The sequence below is a fragment of the Centroberyx affinis genome, unplaced genomic scaffold (assembly GCF_046629955.1).
Source record: "Centroberyx affinis isolate AG114_WGS23_722 - 3 ecotype Tasmania unplaced genomic scaffold, CSIRO-AGI_Caff_v1 ptg000582l_1, whole genome shotgun sequence".
Lineage (NCBI taxonomy): Eukaryota > Metazoa > Chordata > Actinopteri > Beryciformes > Berycidae > Centroberyx > Centroberyx affinis.
In genome coordinates, this window is record NW_027279222.1 from 69,428 (window position 1) to 84,986 (window position 15,559).

At 40.0% G+C, this 15,559-nt stretch overlaps 1 protein-coding gene and 1 pseudogene across 1 annotated transcript; both read left to right on the forward strand.

Annotated features, from left to right (window-relative positions):
* Window positions 1–4,115: 4,115 nt before the first annotated feature.
* On the forward strand, window positions 4,116–5,540 carry LOC139643344 (ammonium transporter Rh type B pseudogene; annotated as a pseudogene).
* Window positions 5,541–7,279: 1,739 nt separating this feature from the next.
* On the forward strand, window positions 7,280–14,911 carry LOC139643342 (RNA-binding protein 39-like). Its single transcript, XM_071518472.1, has 15 exons — window positions 7,280–7,450; window positions 8,014–8,068; window positions 9,690–9,739; window positions 9,856–10,038; window positions 11,064–11,117; window positions 11,285–11,402; window positions 11,504–11,656; window positions 12,518–12,655; window positions 12,771–12,836; window positions 12,939–13,143; window positions 13,373–13,459; window positions 13,573–13,669; window positions 13,815–13,920; window positions 14,051–14,129; window positions 14,263–14,911. Exons 2-15 carry the CDS (start codon window positions 8,018–8,020, stop codon window positions 14,361–14,363), a joined length of 1,488 nt encoding a protein of 495 aa, XP_071374573.1. The 5' UTR covers window positions 7,280–7,450; window positions 8,014–8,017; the 3' UTR covers window positions 14,364–14,911.
* The last annotated feature ends 648 nt before the right edge of the window (window positions 14,912–15,559 follow it).

Consider the following 15,559-nt stretch of genomic DNA (forward strand, 5'->3'; position numbering starts at 1 on the left):
TTATTTAATTGTTAATCCTTCAAAAGATATTTCAAGAGAATTCCATTTAATGTTATTTTGTTGAAAATGCAGACAGAATTGGAGCACCTGCTTTCAAAATATCTTGAACACATTTCCAAAATATCAAGACTTTCTTCTTTCATCTGTCTTGTGTTATACAAGTAGCACCTACATGGAAGAGCAATTGTAATAGAAAGCTGAATCTGTATAGACATGGGTAGACAGTTTAATGTATATAAGATGTAACTTCTTTAAGAATCTTAAAAGTTGAAAACAATTAAGTGATACTGCTGTTTGCATGATTTTGTGACCATTGTTATGGTGTCATGTGAAGAGGGATGTGACAGGATATATTTACTAAAGTATTCAAATCATTTTAAATATGCAGTTTGTTGCTAATTTGCTGAACTGAAAGATTTGCACATCTGAGAGAGTGCATCTGTCCATTTAAGACCCTCATTCTTCACTTAAAAAAAAAAAAAAAAGATGTCAAGTGAGTGATCTGCGTTATTTAAAAATGTTTTGAAAAGGGCTCTTTGATGCAAGTATCCTCATCCTGTTCCCCTGGACCTTGAGCTCAGTACATTGAGACTAATTTGAGCTGGAAGGCACCTGTCAGATAACTCTGAAAGAACTTGGCCAATTCAATTAGACCTCCGGTTTCTCCTTTGTTACGTAATATTACTGAGAGGCTTATGTGTTACAGCCAAAACAGTGTCAGGCGTTTTGACTGTGATGTCTCTTGCACACATGGTATGTGCACAATAAATTGTATTCATCCTGATGCATGAAGTCAGATTATCCTGTAAAGTACCTTTCTGACTTTTTTGTTTTGTTTTGTTTTGTTTTGTTTTGTTTGGTTTGGTTTGGTTTGGTTTGGTTTGGTTTGGTTTGGTTTGGTTTGGTTTTGTGTCTTCAATAGATCTTTAGTTTTGCCTCCTGTATGATTTAGTAATTATTTGAACAGACATAATGACTTCATACACATGTACTTGTCATAATGTTAGAACTCTTTTCATATTTTGCTCTAAATCTGTTGGTTCAAAAAGTAGAAAACATGGTCTTGGTATGTAACAGTTTCTCTTACAGTAGGATGTACAAACACAACTTTCAATATTAATGAGTTATGGGGAAAGTATCAGTTTAATTCTATTCGCATATCCTTGTTCCTCCTGGCATAGTGCCGTAAAGTAGTTTACTTCCTGAGCAAGTTCTGTGAGAATTTCTATCCCTTCATCTCATGTCAAAGAGGAAATCTTATTAGCCTTCTGTAGCTTTTGCAGGAATTTACATTGTTTAACTATTCTAATTCCCTTCAAATGTAGAGCCTAGTGTATGCATGTAGGTGTCTTGTTTTCGATGCAGTAGCATAAACCTCACCTCACCGTAAACATGTCAGTTTGTCCTCTTTTATTTGCTGAATGTCTGTGCCACCCTCAGTGTTTCCCTAATGACTCTGAGAAGTGTGAGCACATAACATCAACAAGAACAAAAGACAAGAACTAGTATTTCTAAATCTCCACTCATAGTAGCCTACTGTATTTACTTCTGATTCATAAGAGAATCATTCAGCGCTAGAAGATGGTGTCGTTCTAAACGTAGAGATCTTAGTCATTGGTCAGTAGTAGTTTTTTCAAGCTCCCTTTCCCAGGAACAAAAATTATGATATTGAATAAAATCCCATGTTTGAAAGTGTGTGTGTGTTGTTGTTACATGATTACATGTGTGTATGCTGTGTGTGTGAACCTGACAATGTGTGTATGCATGTGCTTGTGTGAGTGATAGCAGTGTGTGCAATTGTATGGAAAGGTAAAGATGGGACATCTGTAAATATATCAGTGATTATAATCTTAGAGACAAAATGTTTAATATGTGTGTCAATGCAAGTTGAATATTTTACAGATTTAAAAATAGGCAATCTGTATTGTGTTCTAAAATGATATATAAAAATTGTTTTATGTTTTACCGTGTCAAATGCTTATGCAACTATGGCTAATGGTTTAATGAAACCATTTTATACCTATGTCTGCACAAAATGCAATAAATTAAAAACATTTTAATACAACAGTGACTTGCTAAAAGCATCAGTCTCTCATTTTTCCTACAGTGGTTTCACAATATGATTGCTAGCTGTGCTAAATGATGCCATTATAGGTGGAATAATGTAGTGTTTTGGGGCAAGCCTTCAAGACAGTTTGTATCTCGCAAAATGAAATAAGTATTACTATTATTCTGAAGTGCTAGAAAAACATTAAACATGATTTATGATGATGAAGTTACCTTTAAATAAGCAGACTGTTAATTTAGCAGTTTTTCGACCCTTTCCATGTTCTTCACTGTTGTATTTTGGCAGAACCTCCTCCTACATTTGCTTTGTACCAGCAGCCTAACAACACAACAACTCAAAGATCTGAAGTGTTCATGTTGCTGTGATTTAAGGGTCTCGATGCGGTTGTTTTGGTCTGCACCCGAGTGCGATTACTGTGTTCACACCTGCCCAAACGAATCGCACCAAGGGGGAAAACGAACCAGAATCCGATTTAACCGGACTAAAAGCGCAGGTGTGAAAACGCCCTAGAAAACAGCAAGAATGTTGTTGTGGAGAATAAATTGTTCCAGGCATAAGTGCATAATGACTGCTAAAACCACCACTTCACATGCAAAGAAGCATCTATCTTTGTTTTTGCTTAAAACAATAGCAATGTAACAAGTTCGTTTTAAAGGAAATTATACTATAACATAAATTAAATATATTCTGCATGGTAATACAGTAGCCTATCATGTGATATAAAGCCTACTGTCTTTGACTCAATCTACTCATAGGTTTTGTGTACCAATGTATTTGTAGAGAAGGGTCATAGTAAAAGCTGCACTACAGAAATGACTTCGGTCTGACAGGTCATCATAAAAGCTAAGAATATACTTCTCAAATTCCACTATTATGGATTGTGGCGGTGGTAGCCTCGAGGTCAGAGAAGTGGTGGCTGTGACTGGAAAAATCCCCCTACTGGCTGGGAAAACGTGGCAAGAGGAAGTGAATAACTAACAATCTCCTCTCCTTCAACAACTACTGCCTAGGAGCCCTTGAGCAAAGGACTGAACCCCCAACTTCTCCAGTGGAACTGGCTGGAAGTAGATGACTGTGGTTGTACTGGACACCTTTCAAGTGGCTGTTTCTGGAAAACAGTATGCATGCTCAGTCAACTTTTCCTGGATAAATAAAGGTTTAAAAAGAGTGAACCACCCTTTAAAAAAGGCATTCTACAGTATATCAAATAATAGTCAGAGGACTAGTGGCATGCAGCAGGTGTTATCAAGGAAGTTACATTATTGGCAAGAAGTAATACATGTATTTTAGGAGACAAATTGGTATATCAAAGACTTTTTGTGCTACTAGTAATCCTTTGTTGAAGACTTGAAAAAAGTGTCACCTCACCTCACTCTTTAAAATGTATTGATCAAAGTGCATGGGCTTGAATGTGGGCTAAACACACTGAACAGCATTGATTGTGACAGACCAATTAGAAAAGTAACGTAACACTGAGCTAGAACCATATAACACTGACACCATAATTTATAACCTAAGGGTAGAGTGTGTAGACTGTCAAATGCCTGTTTGTGTGTCAGCAAACTCATTGATAGTCATTTCACAAGATGTTCTCAAATGGAAATCAACCATCCACAATCACTTCATGATATCGGCTCTTTGGAAATGAGAGTAAACAACAGCTAGCAAGACAGATAGGTGATGTCAGCTGTACCAGTTTACACATTCAACACAGAAATGCACAGTGTACTGTATGCTACCTGTGACCTCTCTACCTAACTTATAAAGATGATGCTGGTGTTAGGTATGAGACGAGACATTGTTGTTTTATTGATGCATCTATTGTGTTATAAAATGCAAATCCAAAAAAAAAAAAAAAAGAATGCTGATATCGCAGGACTGTGAAATGGCTTATTACAACGGCCAAAGTTCAAGCTAAGGGAATATTGCCTGTGTTTGTTAGTGAGAGGGAAAGCTTAACCTATGCTTTGGACCTTTCTTATCTAAGTGGAGATTATATAAAGGCTGGAAAAGAAATGACTGTCATTTGTTTGAAAGAGCTGTCAGGATGAGGAAGCATTCGACCAGCCTTCGAGTGAAGTTACCTGTATTTGTGGTTGTCATAGAGGTGGTCATTCTTGCCCTCTATGCCACCTTTGTCACCTACGATGACAGCACTGATGCCAAACTGCAGACCAATGAGACCAACCCCATGGACAACGCGATGTACAGGGACTACCCCTTTTTCACTGACATACAGGTCATGATATTCCTCGGCTTTGGGTGCCTCTTGGCTTTCTTTCGGCTCTATGGCTTCGGAGGGATGGTCTTTAACTTCCTCACAGCTACATTTGCCATCCAGTGGGCCATCCTAGTGCAGGGGTACTTCCAATTCAGCCGTGACGGTAAGATCCGCCTCGGGGTGATCAACCTCATAAATGCAGAGTTTGCCTGTGCTGTGGTGCTAATCTCTTTTGGGGCAGTGCTGGGGAAGACAAGTCCAGTGCAGCTGCTGGTTATGGCTCTGCTGGAAGTCCCGGTCTTTGCGGTGACAGAATGGGCCGTGGTGACGTATCTGAAGATCAATGATGCGGGAGGCTCTATTCTGATCCACCTGTTTGCCTGTTACTTTGGCTTGGGCGTCACATTTGTACTGTACAGGCCTCGCCTAAATGAAGGCCACGCAAAGGACAACACCAGCTACCAGTCTGATATCTTGTCCGTGATGGGGACCTTGTTCCTGTGGGTGTTTTGGCCCTCCTTCAATTCAGCGCTGACCCTGAAGGGGGACGACCAGCACAGGGCCGTCCTGCACACCTTCATCGGCCTTAGTGCCTCCACGCTCACAGCCTTCGCTCTCTCTGCAATGCTTAACAAAAATGGTAAGCTCACCATGGCCGATGTTCAGAACGTGACCCTGGCCGGAGGCGTGACAGTCGGGGCATCTGTGGACATGATGATATCACCTGCGGCTGCGTACGCTCTGGGTATGACGGGCTGCACTGCTTGCATGCTGGGCTACAAGTACCTAAGCCCCTTCCTGGCCCGGCGCTTCAGGATCCAGGATCAGTGTGGAATACATAACTTGCACGGCCTAACAGGACTTATATCTTGTGCTGCGGGGATAGGTGCGATACTGACAGCTACAGAGGAGGTTTATGGCCCCAGTATGTATGAGATCTTTACCCACAGAGCACCAGTGGCAGGGGACCCTAAACTGCTTGAGCTCCAGGTGTTGATCCCTGGTTTACAGCCAGGCTTGGGAAGAACTGCCCAGGAACAGGCTCTCTACCAGGTAGCAGCTGTGTGCTCTACCATAGGAGTGTCGGCGCTCGGAGGCATCATCACAGGCTTTGTGTTGAAGCTGCCATACCTTGCATCACCATCGGATGATTTCTGCTTTGATGATGAGCTGTTTTTTGACGTTCCTCCGGACTACGATTCACCAGTTAAACTCAATAACATAATTGCAGCTGAGGATTCTGCTGCCTGATATGCAATAGTAGTGTTGTCTATGCAGCTGACTGGCATTGATACTGAATTAAATGTAAATATATTCTTTGTTACAAATAACATAATTTACCCCCACTTTGACAATGTGCTACAATTATTACCATTTCTTTACCAAATCTTTGTGTACTGTGCAAGTTATTTGTATCATAATCACAGATAACAATGCAAAACAGCACCAGTGCATGAGTGCAATGACACTGTCCATCACTGTTTAACCAGTAAAGGTCTTGTTTATTGCCCTAGATGTGAACATAAAAGGAAACAGAAATGCAAATAGCCAATCTCATGTTGCTCTTTTCTATTTCCCAAGTTTGTGCTGTGAAATAAATAGTCTTTCTGCAGTTTGCTTTTTCTTGTGATAGTGACTAAGCTCCAAGCCCTAGATACAGAGAGCAATAAACAACTAAAATGTCAGTATAAAAGTACTGTAGGCAGGTTGGCCAACCCTTGGGTTCGAATGAATGCATAATCCATAAACCCGGGTTAGGCATTTCTTTTTAATAGTCACTAGGTGGCGGCACAGAGCCGTTGCTACAGCGGAACACAAACCAACCTAAACGGACTATGTTCTCGCGTGGAAGAGCGCCATTTCGAAGACTGAAATGGTCAAAGGGTGTATAAGCCCTCAATGCTGTCTTACAGACGAGGGGCGGCGCTTGAAGAACAGGGTGAGAAGGCCATAATGAGGATGTGGGTACACAACATATTCCTAGAGCACTGGTTCCCAGAACACTGCTGGTTTTCATTCTAGCTGTCTTATAGGGACTGATTTAGACCCAGGATGCCAGGTGAATGCAATTAACTACATGGTAGGATAGAAAACCAGTGGTGATCTGGTTCCTACAGAGCCCCTAAAGTCCCAAAAAGTGATATTATTTTATCTTGTGCGCACAAGTTAATTATCTTGTGGGAACAAGTTATTATCTTGTGCACACAAGATAATTAACTTGTGTGCACAAGGTAAAAAAAATATCACCTTGTCACAAGTTAATTATCTTGTGGGAACAATATAATTAACTTGTGCGCACAAGATAAAAAAATATCACCTTGTGCACACAAGTTATTATCTTGTGCGCACAAGATAATAACATGTTCCCACAAGATAATTAACTTGTGCGCACAAGATCAAAAAAATATCACCTTTCGGGACTTTAGGGGCTCCGTAGGTTCCAGAAGACTAGAGTCTGGAAACACTCTCCTAGAGAGAACAGAACACAAAGAGATTCATCATCTTGTCCAACAGCTCCGCCTAGATACTGCTAGTTTCAAGGGCTATTTTCACCTTAAGGTGCGGTCACACGATGCACCAAAATGTGCTTCGACCAGCTTCAGCTTGTGAAACTGAGGACAATGACATTGATGTAATGCGTGGTGTACTTCAAGTTGAGATGTTTTCAGGGAAGCACCCCAAACAAAGTTTGGAGGAGACTCGCCATTGATAATAAAAAAAAAAGCACAGGCCTGTTCATCTATGTGATTAAACTCACTTTAAATAAATATGCACTTTAATTGTTGTATGACGGAGTCTGTGAGAGCGAAGGAGACCTCAAGCATAGGTGATAGCATGGACATAAGGTGGGATATTTGTCAAAGGTACACTGTATTTGTCTATCCCCTCTCTTTCCACGCCCTTAGCAAGTCTCCCTTGGCGCCGCCCCTCGTCTGTAAGACAGAGTTGAGGGCTTACTGTCCCTTCAAGCATTTCGAAACCAGGCCACGACCTGCTACGGCTAGCTAGCAAGAAGCAAGCAACTTTACACAGATTAGCAAATGGTGAATTTAAATTAGTTTTGCGTGATCTGTTAAGAAGAAGACGACGAGACGGGTATCTTCGACTGCACAATTTTCGAGATTTTTGATTTTGACACACATTTTTATCATTTCCAAAAGGTAATGTTTGCTAAATGTAATGTTTGCTAATGAAGCTAGCTCGCCACCAGGAAAAAGCTGTGTGCTAACGTTGCTGGCAGTAAACTGCTAGCGCTAATTTATGCTAACATCAACGTTATTTCGAACTGCTATAGCACTATTTTAGTATAATTCAACTGCACTTTTTCGATGTGTTTGTTATTATTGGTCAGGGCCATCTCGTTAAATGTAATTTGTTAGGTATAAACAAGCCACTGAGACGTGAAACAATGCGGCCGAAGCTTCCAGTGATCCTGTTAGCAAAGGCCAACACATTGTTAACTTAACGTTAACCTTAAATGTCTTCCTGTTCTACTGAGCCAGTGTAACGTTACTAGGATTGGTAGTAGTTTACTGTAGACGTTTACTATTATTAGATTAGGCACCATTGGATGCCTGCGAAGAGCAAACGTTAACTCAGCAGATGTTGTTGAGGAATGTTTGTAGTGAGGGTTAAGGAAAACACGTTTGAAACACCGCGTCCCGAGCCAGCTGCTATACTGTAACATTAACCTGCTTAATTTAATTATTGTTCTTTTTCACAGGACCATGGCAGACGATTTTGACGTTGAGGCTATGCTGGAGGCTCCATATAGAAAGGTGGGTTGCAGGTTACAGAGACGAGGCCTATTTTCAGTATTACCTTTTAGTCTTCTTGAGACCAATTTGCTATTAAGTTGTTACCGAGCATATTTGAATGTTGTGTGGTATGATGAGTATTTCCAACGCAATACAGAATTATGAATAAATCCCCATCTATCTCTCTTTATAGACTTGCCTAATGATATCTCACCTCTACTCCCATGAATTCATCTTTGATTCCACTGTGAACTGTGAAAAAAAGGAAGGTAGTTATTGCGCAAATATACTGATGTACTGTGGTTCCCTTAGGACTAAAAGAGATTCAACATAGAGCAATCCCTGTTCAGTTGCAACAAGGTGAATGCCAATGGATGATAAGCCCATTTTACCTGTCTTGCAAAGGAGGCAGTATTCAGATTTACAATCTGCATGGCGTCACCATTTCTAAATGCATGGTCCTTTTTTTACAAACAGTCAAAACCCTGTTCAGAAATGGAAAAATGCCCTACAAAGTGTGGCTCGAACAGGCGTTACACTCATTGTGTCACTTTAAGTAACTTACTTAACCAACACCAAATTGCTCTTTGTCCCGTATCAGCATAAGTTATAATGTTATGTTCCTTGATTTAGTTTCCCAGATTTCATAAGGGATACAAAATCCTATTTATTTTTAATTATCACAGTGTTACAGTTACAAACATCATAGTCACTGAACAATAGAAAATGTAGTCATAGCAATTGCAGCTTTATTGTACAGACATGAGAGCCATGTCAAGATCTTTTGGCCAGGTACAGATTAATGAATAATTCTTTTCACTTGCTCTGAAATATGAATACTGCCTCTTTGCCGTAGTCAACTGTAATTACTGTCAGATTGTGAATCAGCATCTTGACTTTGCATGCTACACGACACCAGAAATATTGATATAATTCTAGGTTGACGATAAAATAGATATGACTATCTAGCATCTATGTATTATTGTTAAGTCAGCTTTTCAATAGTATATAATTTCCTTCTTGAATGAAAAGGCTAAAAGGATTACATCAAAAGACATAGGTAGTTTAACATGTGGCTGAACTACTGGATTTCTTTTTTGTTTTTTTTATTTTTTTGGGCGTCAATATTACTAAGCAGTGTGAATCCCTGTTTGCTTCAGGGCGAGATGTGTGACAGAGGTGGCATCGAGCTCTTACAGTCCAAGAACGAAAATGGGTGAAGATCACTGGACTGACACCAACCACACAGGATCTCTTTTAGTGGCTGTGGGCCATGCGTGGCCTCATGGGGCTTAGGCACAGATAGTGGCATTGGTACGACTTATTAGAAGGGGAAGGGTGGAGATGACCAAAGTATTGTCAAAGCTTCCTGAACTATGCTAAAATGTTGGACACTTTCCCTTAACTTTGCTTTGTTGCATTGAGTACTGAGCAATCTTGTTAAAACTGAGATCTGGAGTGGGATGGGAAACTATTGGGGTTGTGCAAGGACACTGTCCAGAAATGACAGTAGGAAGTTGGAAATATTATTATAATTAAATGTATTTTGCATTTTCTCTTGTCCCACCCCACCCTCTTTACCATGACGACTTGAAATGTTTCATCTACGTCCTCATGATGTTCTTCTATCAACCTTGCTTAGGATGAGATCAAGTCCTCTCATGCAAACGGACATGATGAGCACAGCAAGAAGTAAGTTTTGAATCTAATATATTGGGCTTACAGTAGCAGAGCACAGATGGCCATTCATTCATTTATTTTAGATTGCTCGCTTTGCATGTCGATAGTAGTGTTGTGTCGTGTTCCAGGAAAAAGAGGAGCCGGACCAAGAGCCGGAGCCCAGGCTCTAAGAAAAGAAGCAAAAGCAAGGACCGAAAGAAGGGCAAGAGGAGAAGCAGAAGCCGGGAAAAGAAACGAAGCCGCAGCAAGGAGCGCCACCGCTCCCGAAGCAGGGAACGTCCTGGGCGGTACAAAGCACGCAGGAGCCCCTTGTATGTGACCACTTAAACTTAATAGGCTCTTATTTATTTTGCCATATTTTTATCAGTCTAGTAGTTGTACTAAGATGAGATGGTTTATTCTTCTTTCTGCTTGCTACAATTTGCTTGGATAGAGCTACTATCTGGACATCACCAGGATATTACACCCTTTTAAGTATTAAGAAGGCCTAGTTGGTAGTATTCTTCTGTTTTCTGGGGTGAAGGACATTAATTTTATGATTTTGGCAAAGTTACCATTTCTCTGGATGTATTTGAACTTTATGAGGCTGGGATGCACAGATACCAGTGTCAGTCCAATACCAGGCTAAAGTCATGGACTTGACATAAAGGCCAAGAGAACAAAAACAGTTACTACATTCCTGTGTAATGACATTGATATTCTTTATTTACTTTGAAAAAATCAGACGGTATGATGCAATGTGATTAGAAAAGAAAATGAAACAGAATGAAACAGTCTATAGATGAAGTAGCTGAATATCAAGAACTCATTTTGGTATTTTATATAGGCGAGTACACAAAATGTTATTTGGTCAGAGCATTATTGAGGCGTCTCTACTCTGAAGTTGTTTTTGGGGCCTGTTTGTGAAATAGTTTTTACATAGTGGATGGGTTGATTGGTCTTGTTGACAGCCTACCTATAAACCATGATTTGCTTTCCCTGCGTTTAACAGCCTATGCAAGATTATACTCATTTTTATTCAGAGAATGGAGTTATAGGCTTCACAAAAAAAAAAAAAACATCCACCATGTCTTAAACAGTTGTATTTCTTTGTAATGCTGAGAAGAAATTAATTTGCACAAAAAAAAAATGATGCTGCTTAGAGTTAAGATTTACATTTTAGTCATTAATGCTTATCCAGTGAGCAGTAGGGGTTCAGCGTCTGTCACACTTCAGCAGGACACACATTGTAGTGGCCGGTAGTAAATGGGGCTCCAGCCTCTTTCTCACATTTAGCATGTAAACTCTTTCTTTTGGCCTTGTATGAAATAAAAAGTGGTTGTTCTTTTTATTTTAGCCGGAAACGTTCCAGAAGCCGCAGCCCCTTCAAAAAAGAAAAGAGTCCAGTCAGGTGAGATGATCATTCACTTAACTACTTTTTGGCTCCTTACTGTGATGAACAGTGCCATAAACATTGTCCATTTTACCAATCATTTATTAACCTGGCTTTTTTCCCAGTGTTTCTAGAAGCATTTAATTAATTAATAATAATAATTAATTTGTCTCCTTTATTTTTAGACAACCACTTGACAATCTAACACCAGAGGAGAGGGATGCCCGCACAGTTTTCTGTATGCAGCTCGCTGCAAGAATCAGAGCTCGAGACCTGGAAGATTTCTTCTCAGCTGTGGGAAAAGTGAGTTGATTTGCAAATCTATTTATCATAATTATTATAATCCATCAATCTATTATCCACTCAGAAATGTTCCTTTAACTTTTCACTGTTTTTCTTTCTAGGTACGAGATGTGAGAATGATCTCAGACAGAAATTCCAGGAGGTCAAAGGGCATTGCCTACATAGAATTTCAGGAGGCTAGTTCTGTCCCACTGGCTATTGGTCTGACTGGCCAGAGGCTGTTAGGAGTGCCCATCATTGTCCAGGCCTCTCAGGTGGGTGTCTGAGTGCTTGATGGTGATTTATTGGTGGATTATTTCAACCCAGCCTGACTTAAATTGTCAGAAACTTGCAATGGATTAACTGTTACTGCACGCATGGAAATCCTAATGTCTGTATATCAGTGTATAGCTTGTTTTTCTATTTGGAAGAACACCTTTTATCCTTTTGATTTAGAAATGTAGTGGGGAATCTGATTAATATAATGAGGGATAATATGTAACAATATAACATGGGAAAATGAAAATATGAAGAATACAAATATGTGAATTGATGGCATACATACAGGATATGCAAAATGTGCATTGTGTTTGCATTCCCAGGTCTACAGGAGGCCACACACATGTACAGAATGTGTCTAGGGTGCAAGCATGTATTGTAAAAACCATACTTACTAATAATCACCGTAATATATTCAATTTACCTTCATAATGTACTGGACATCCAAGATGATGCGTAGATTTGTCCTGACAGGAAAGCAATAAAGAGGTCCAGGATAGTTTGGATAGACAGCTTCAGCTCCCCCTCATTTGGCTCAGGCAAGCGCTGCTGGCAGGAGAGTTTACAGTCTGATGGCACCTAAAGCTCTCTGCTGGACCTTGGACTCACCAATTTGTGTTGAAGTGTTTGTAAATGCCAAAGAAGACCACATTAGAAAGGCAATCAGGAGCTCATTTAGTTCCCTAATGTTGGCTAATGCCATCATATTAAACAGTTTTCAAACAGAAACTCATTTCAACCGGGTTGTGTTGGGACCAACTGCATCTCTAGTTAGTGTTTCTGTGATGCTTTTTCATAATGGTAAATATAGTGAGTCAATAACATAACCTCATATTTTTTTCTGTATATAATTGCAGGCAGAGAAAAACAGAGCTGCAGCCACAGCCAATAACCTGCAGAAGGGCAGTGCTGGACCGATGCGGCTCTATGTGGGCTCGCTGCACTTCAACATTACTGAGGACATGCTGCGAGGGATCTTTGAGCCTTTTGGAAGGGTGAGTGTTAGAAACAAAGTTCGATAAATAAAGTAGAAGTTGGACTTAGAGAAATTCTAGTACCTCTTAAAAATGTATTCATATTATAATCCTCTGTACTGTTTTGTTCCCAAAGATTGAGGGCATACAGCTCATGATGGACAGTGAAACTGGACGATCCAAAGGATATGGCTTCATATCGGTAATTACAGCCTGTTAAATGTGTGTGGTGTCCTGCCAGCTATATCTTTTACTGTGCTTTTGTGGTTTATTTGGCAATGATTTTTTTGTTTGTCTTTTCAAGTTCGCAGATGCAGAGTGTGCAAAAAAGGCCTTGGAGCAGCTGAACGGCTTTGAGCTAGCTGGGCGGCCGATGAAGGTGGGGCATGTTACAGAGCGCACAGACGCATCGACTGCCAGCTCTTTCTTGGACAACGATGAGCTGGAGAGGACCGGCATCGACCTCGGCACCACAGGCCGTCTGCAGCTTATGGCTAGACTAGCAGAGGGTTAGTTACAACATGCTTCACAATTTTTCACTATTTATGAACTACCTGCATCATTTTTCTGTCAGCGGTAGGGCTACACATCGAATCCCCAAAACAAATCAGCTTTATTCTTTGTCAATGTCCCTGAGATGTCCATCGGTATAGGGATTATATTTTTAAAAAGTCAAATTCAGTGATATTCTCTCTTAAATGAAGCTTGTGATAAACCTTATTTTCTCTATCTCCATAGGAACTGGTCTGAAGATTCCTCCCGCTGCACAGCAGGCGCTGCAGATGAGTGGATCCATCCCCTTTGGAAACATTGCAGCTGCAGCAGGTGAGATTCTAGATGTTGCAGAGCATCATTTTGGATTTCCTGACGGCTGTTCAGCAGCCTTCATAAGGCTGTTGTAGAAAATTCAGCATCTGATCATTGTTTGTTGTTTTCAGCTGTTCCAGCCCCCACTCCGAACCAGGCCATGAACCTCCCATCACAACCGCTGGCCACACACTGCCTTCAGCTGTCCAACCTGTTCAACCCACAATCGTAAGGACATCCTCATTATTTTGGTAGTTTAGACGAAGCTTTTTTAACGCACCAAAGATTTAAGTGTTTGATGTTATCCATTGTATGTTCCATGGAGAGTTTTTGAAGCCAATGGATTTCTAACATTACCAAACATGTTTTCCAGGGAAAATGATCCTGGCTGGGATGTTGAGATCCAAGACGATGTTATTGAGGAGTGCAACAAGCACGGAGGAATTGTTCACATTTACGTCGACAAGAACTCCACTCAAGTGAGTTGAGGCGTACAAACTGTTGTACTGGTCTGAGATTATCCGGAGAAAACCAGGTTCCTCCGCGTTGTTTAATATAAACATTAACTCAAAAAATATAATTCTTCCCTATCCTTTCTTTGTCACGCAGGGTAATGTGTATGTGAAATGCCCATCAATACCAGCAGCGATGGCTACTGTAAATGCACTTCATGGACGCTGGTTTGCAGGTATGTATTGTAAATTTATTGCATCTTTAAAAATGTAATAATTTGGGAAATGGTGGTTTGCACGTTGTTAGAACATGCAGTGTGGATAAATCTTTCCAGGTCCTAATGAGGTGTCTTATTCCTTCTCTCCTAGGCAAAATGATAACCGCTGCCTACGTTCCCTTACCAACTTACCACAACCTTTTCCCCGATTCAGTAACAGCGAAGCAGCTATTAATGCCGGCTCGTCGATAGGTCCACCGGAGAGATGCTTATTAATAAGTGAATGTACATACATTGGTTTGCATACATTGAAATCTCATTGAAACAGATGCATTGAAGTTAGTTGGTTGTGAATAATAAAACAACTGCCTCTGTTTATCTACTATTGAGAATTGGGCAGTTCTGAGTTGTATTTCAAATTCTTTGTGGGTTTGTGTTGTAAACTACCACTGAGAACTAATTTGCAGGTATCTACAGTTCTGTATGTTTTTAAATATCATTACCGTCTGCCTCTGTAGCAGTCTTTATTTGCTTGTTTGCATCGACATTTTTAGATTTATAAAAAGAATCGCAATGAGTTACAAAAATGTGTTGGGTTAGTAGGCCTTAAAAACGCCAAAAGCATATTTTGTCAACAATGAGGAATTATTACTTCTTTATAAATAACTCTTGTTCCGACCATGATTTGATTTTTGTATGAAGGTTCTCAATAAACTTTGGTAAATAATTTGAGAATTCAACGAAGCATTCTGTCACCTTTTGAAAGTTTGGTTTGTCACTTCTAGATTCACTATCAAAATGTATTTGTAATTAAAGCCTTAATTACAACATTGAGCCCATCCTCCTGTATTATGCATTTCATTGATGAATATTTTTTCATTAAGTTGGACTTAAACTCATATTTTGAACTATCAGATGCATATGGAAATCTACAGTGTGTCAGCTTTATGGTGAGTTATTGGCTTCTACAGTATTTTTGAAAGTTTCCCTCAGTTCTCTCACAGATGAACAAATACTAGGACAAATTACTCCAAACAAATTAGTTATTTAAATATTTTGTTGCATGCCACTTGCAACCGTATGAACATGAAATTCAACCAATCCAAAAGACAAGATTTCATCCTTTCAGACTGCAAAACACAAATGTTTAGGATTTGGCGTAATGTACTCTAAATAACTCATTGAGGAGTTGAACCCTATTCCTTTAAAAGCATTGAAAGAAATATTGATATTTGTGTATGCAATTCTTCTCTTGGAGAATCATCCCAAGCCCCTCTCTTTGCATTCCCGTGTTTCTCTGTCTGTCCCAACACCCAAAACGGCCATGAAACAAACCAACACCTTACCCCAGCTGGCCAGAAGAGGGCAGTAGACATGCCTGGATTGGTTTACCACCTAACACACTGAAAAAAGGCCACCATTCAAATTGTGGCAGACAGCAAACCGGA

Excerpts from the sequence above, each read along its gene's own strand:
- LOC139643342 (XM_071518472.1), top strand. The coding sequence starts at position 8,018 with ATGGCAGACGATTTTGACGTTGAGGCTATGCTGGAGGCTCCATATAGA. Across the intron at positions 8,069-9,689 it reads TGGAGGCTCCATATAGAAAG|GATGAGATCAAGTCCTCTCA; the intron begins GTGGGTTGCAGG and ends AACCTTGCTTAG. Across the intron at positions 14,130-14,262 it reads TCATGGACGCTGGTTTGCAG|GCAAAATGATAACCGCTGCC; the intron begins GTATGTATTGTA and ends CTTCTCTCCTAG.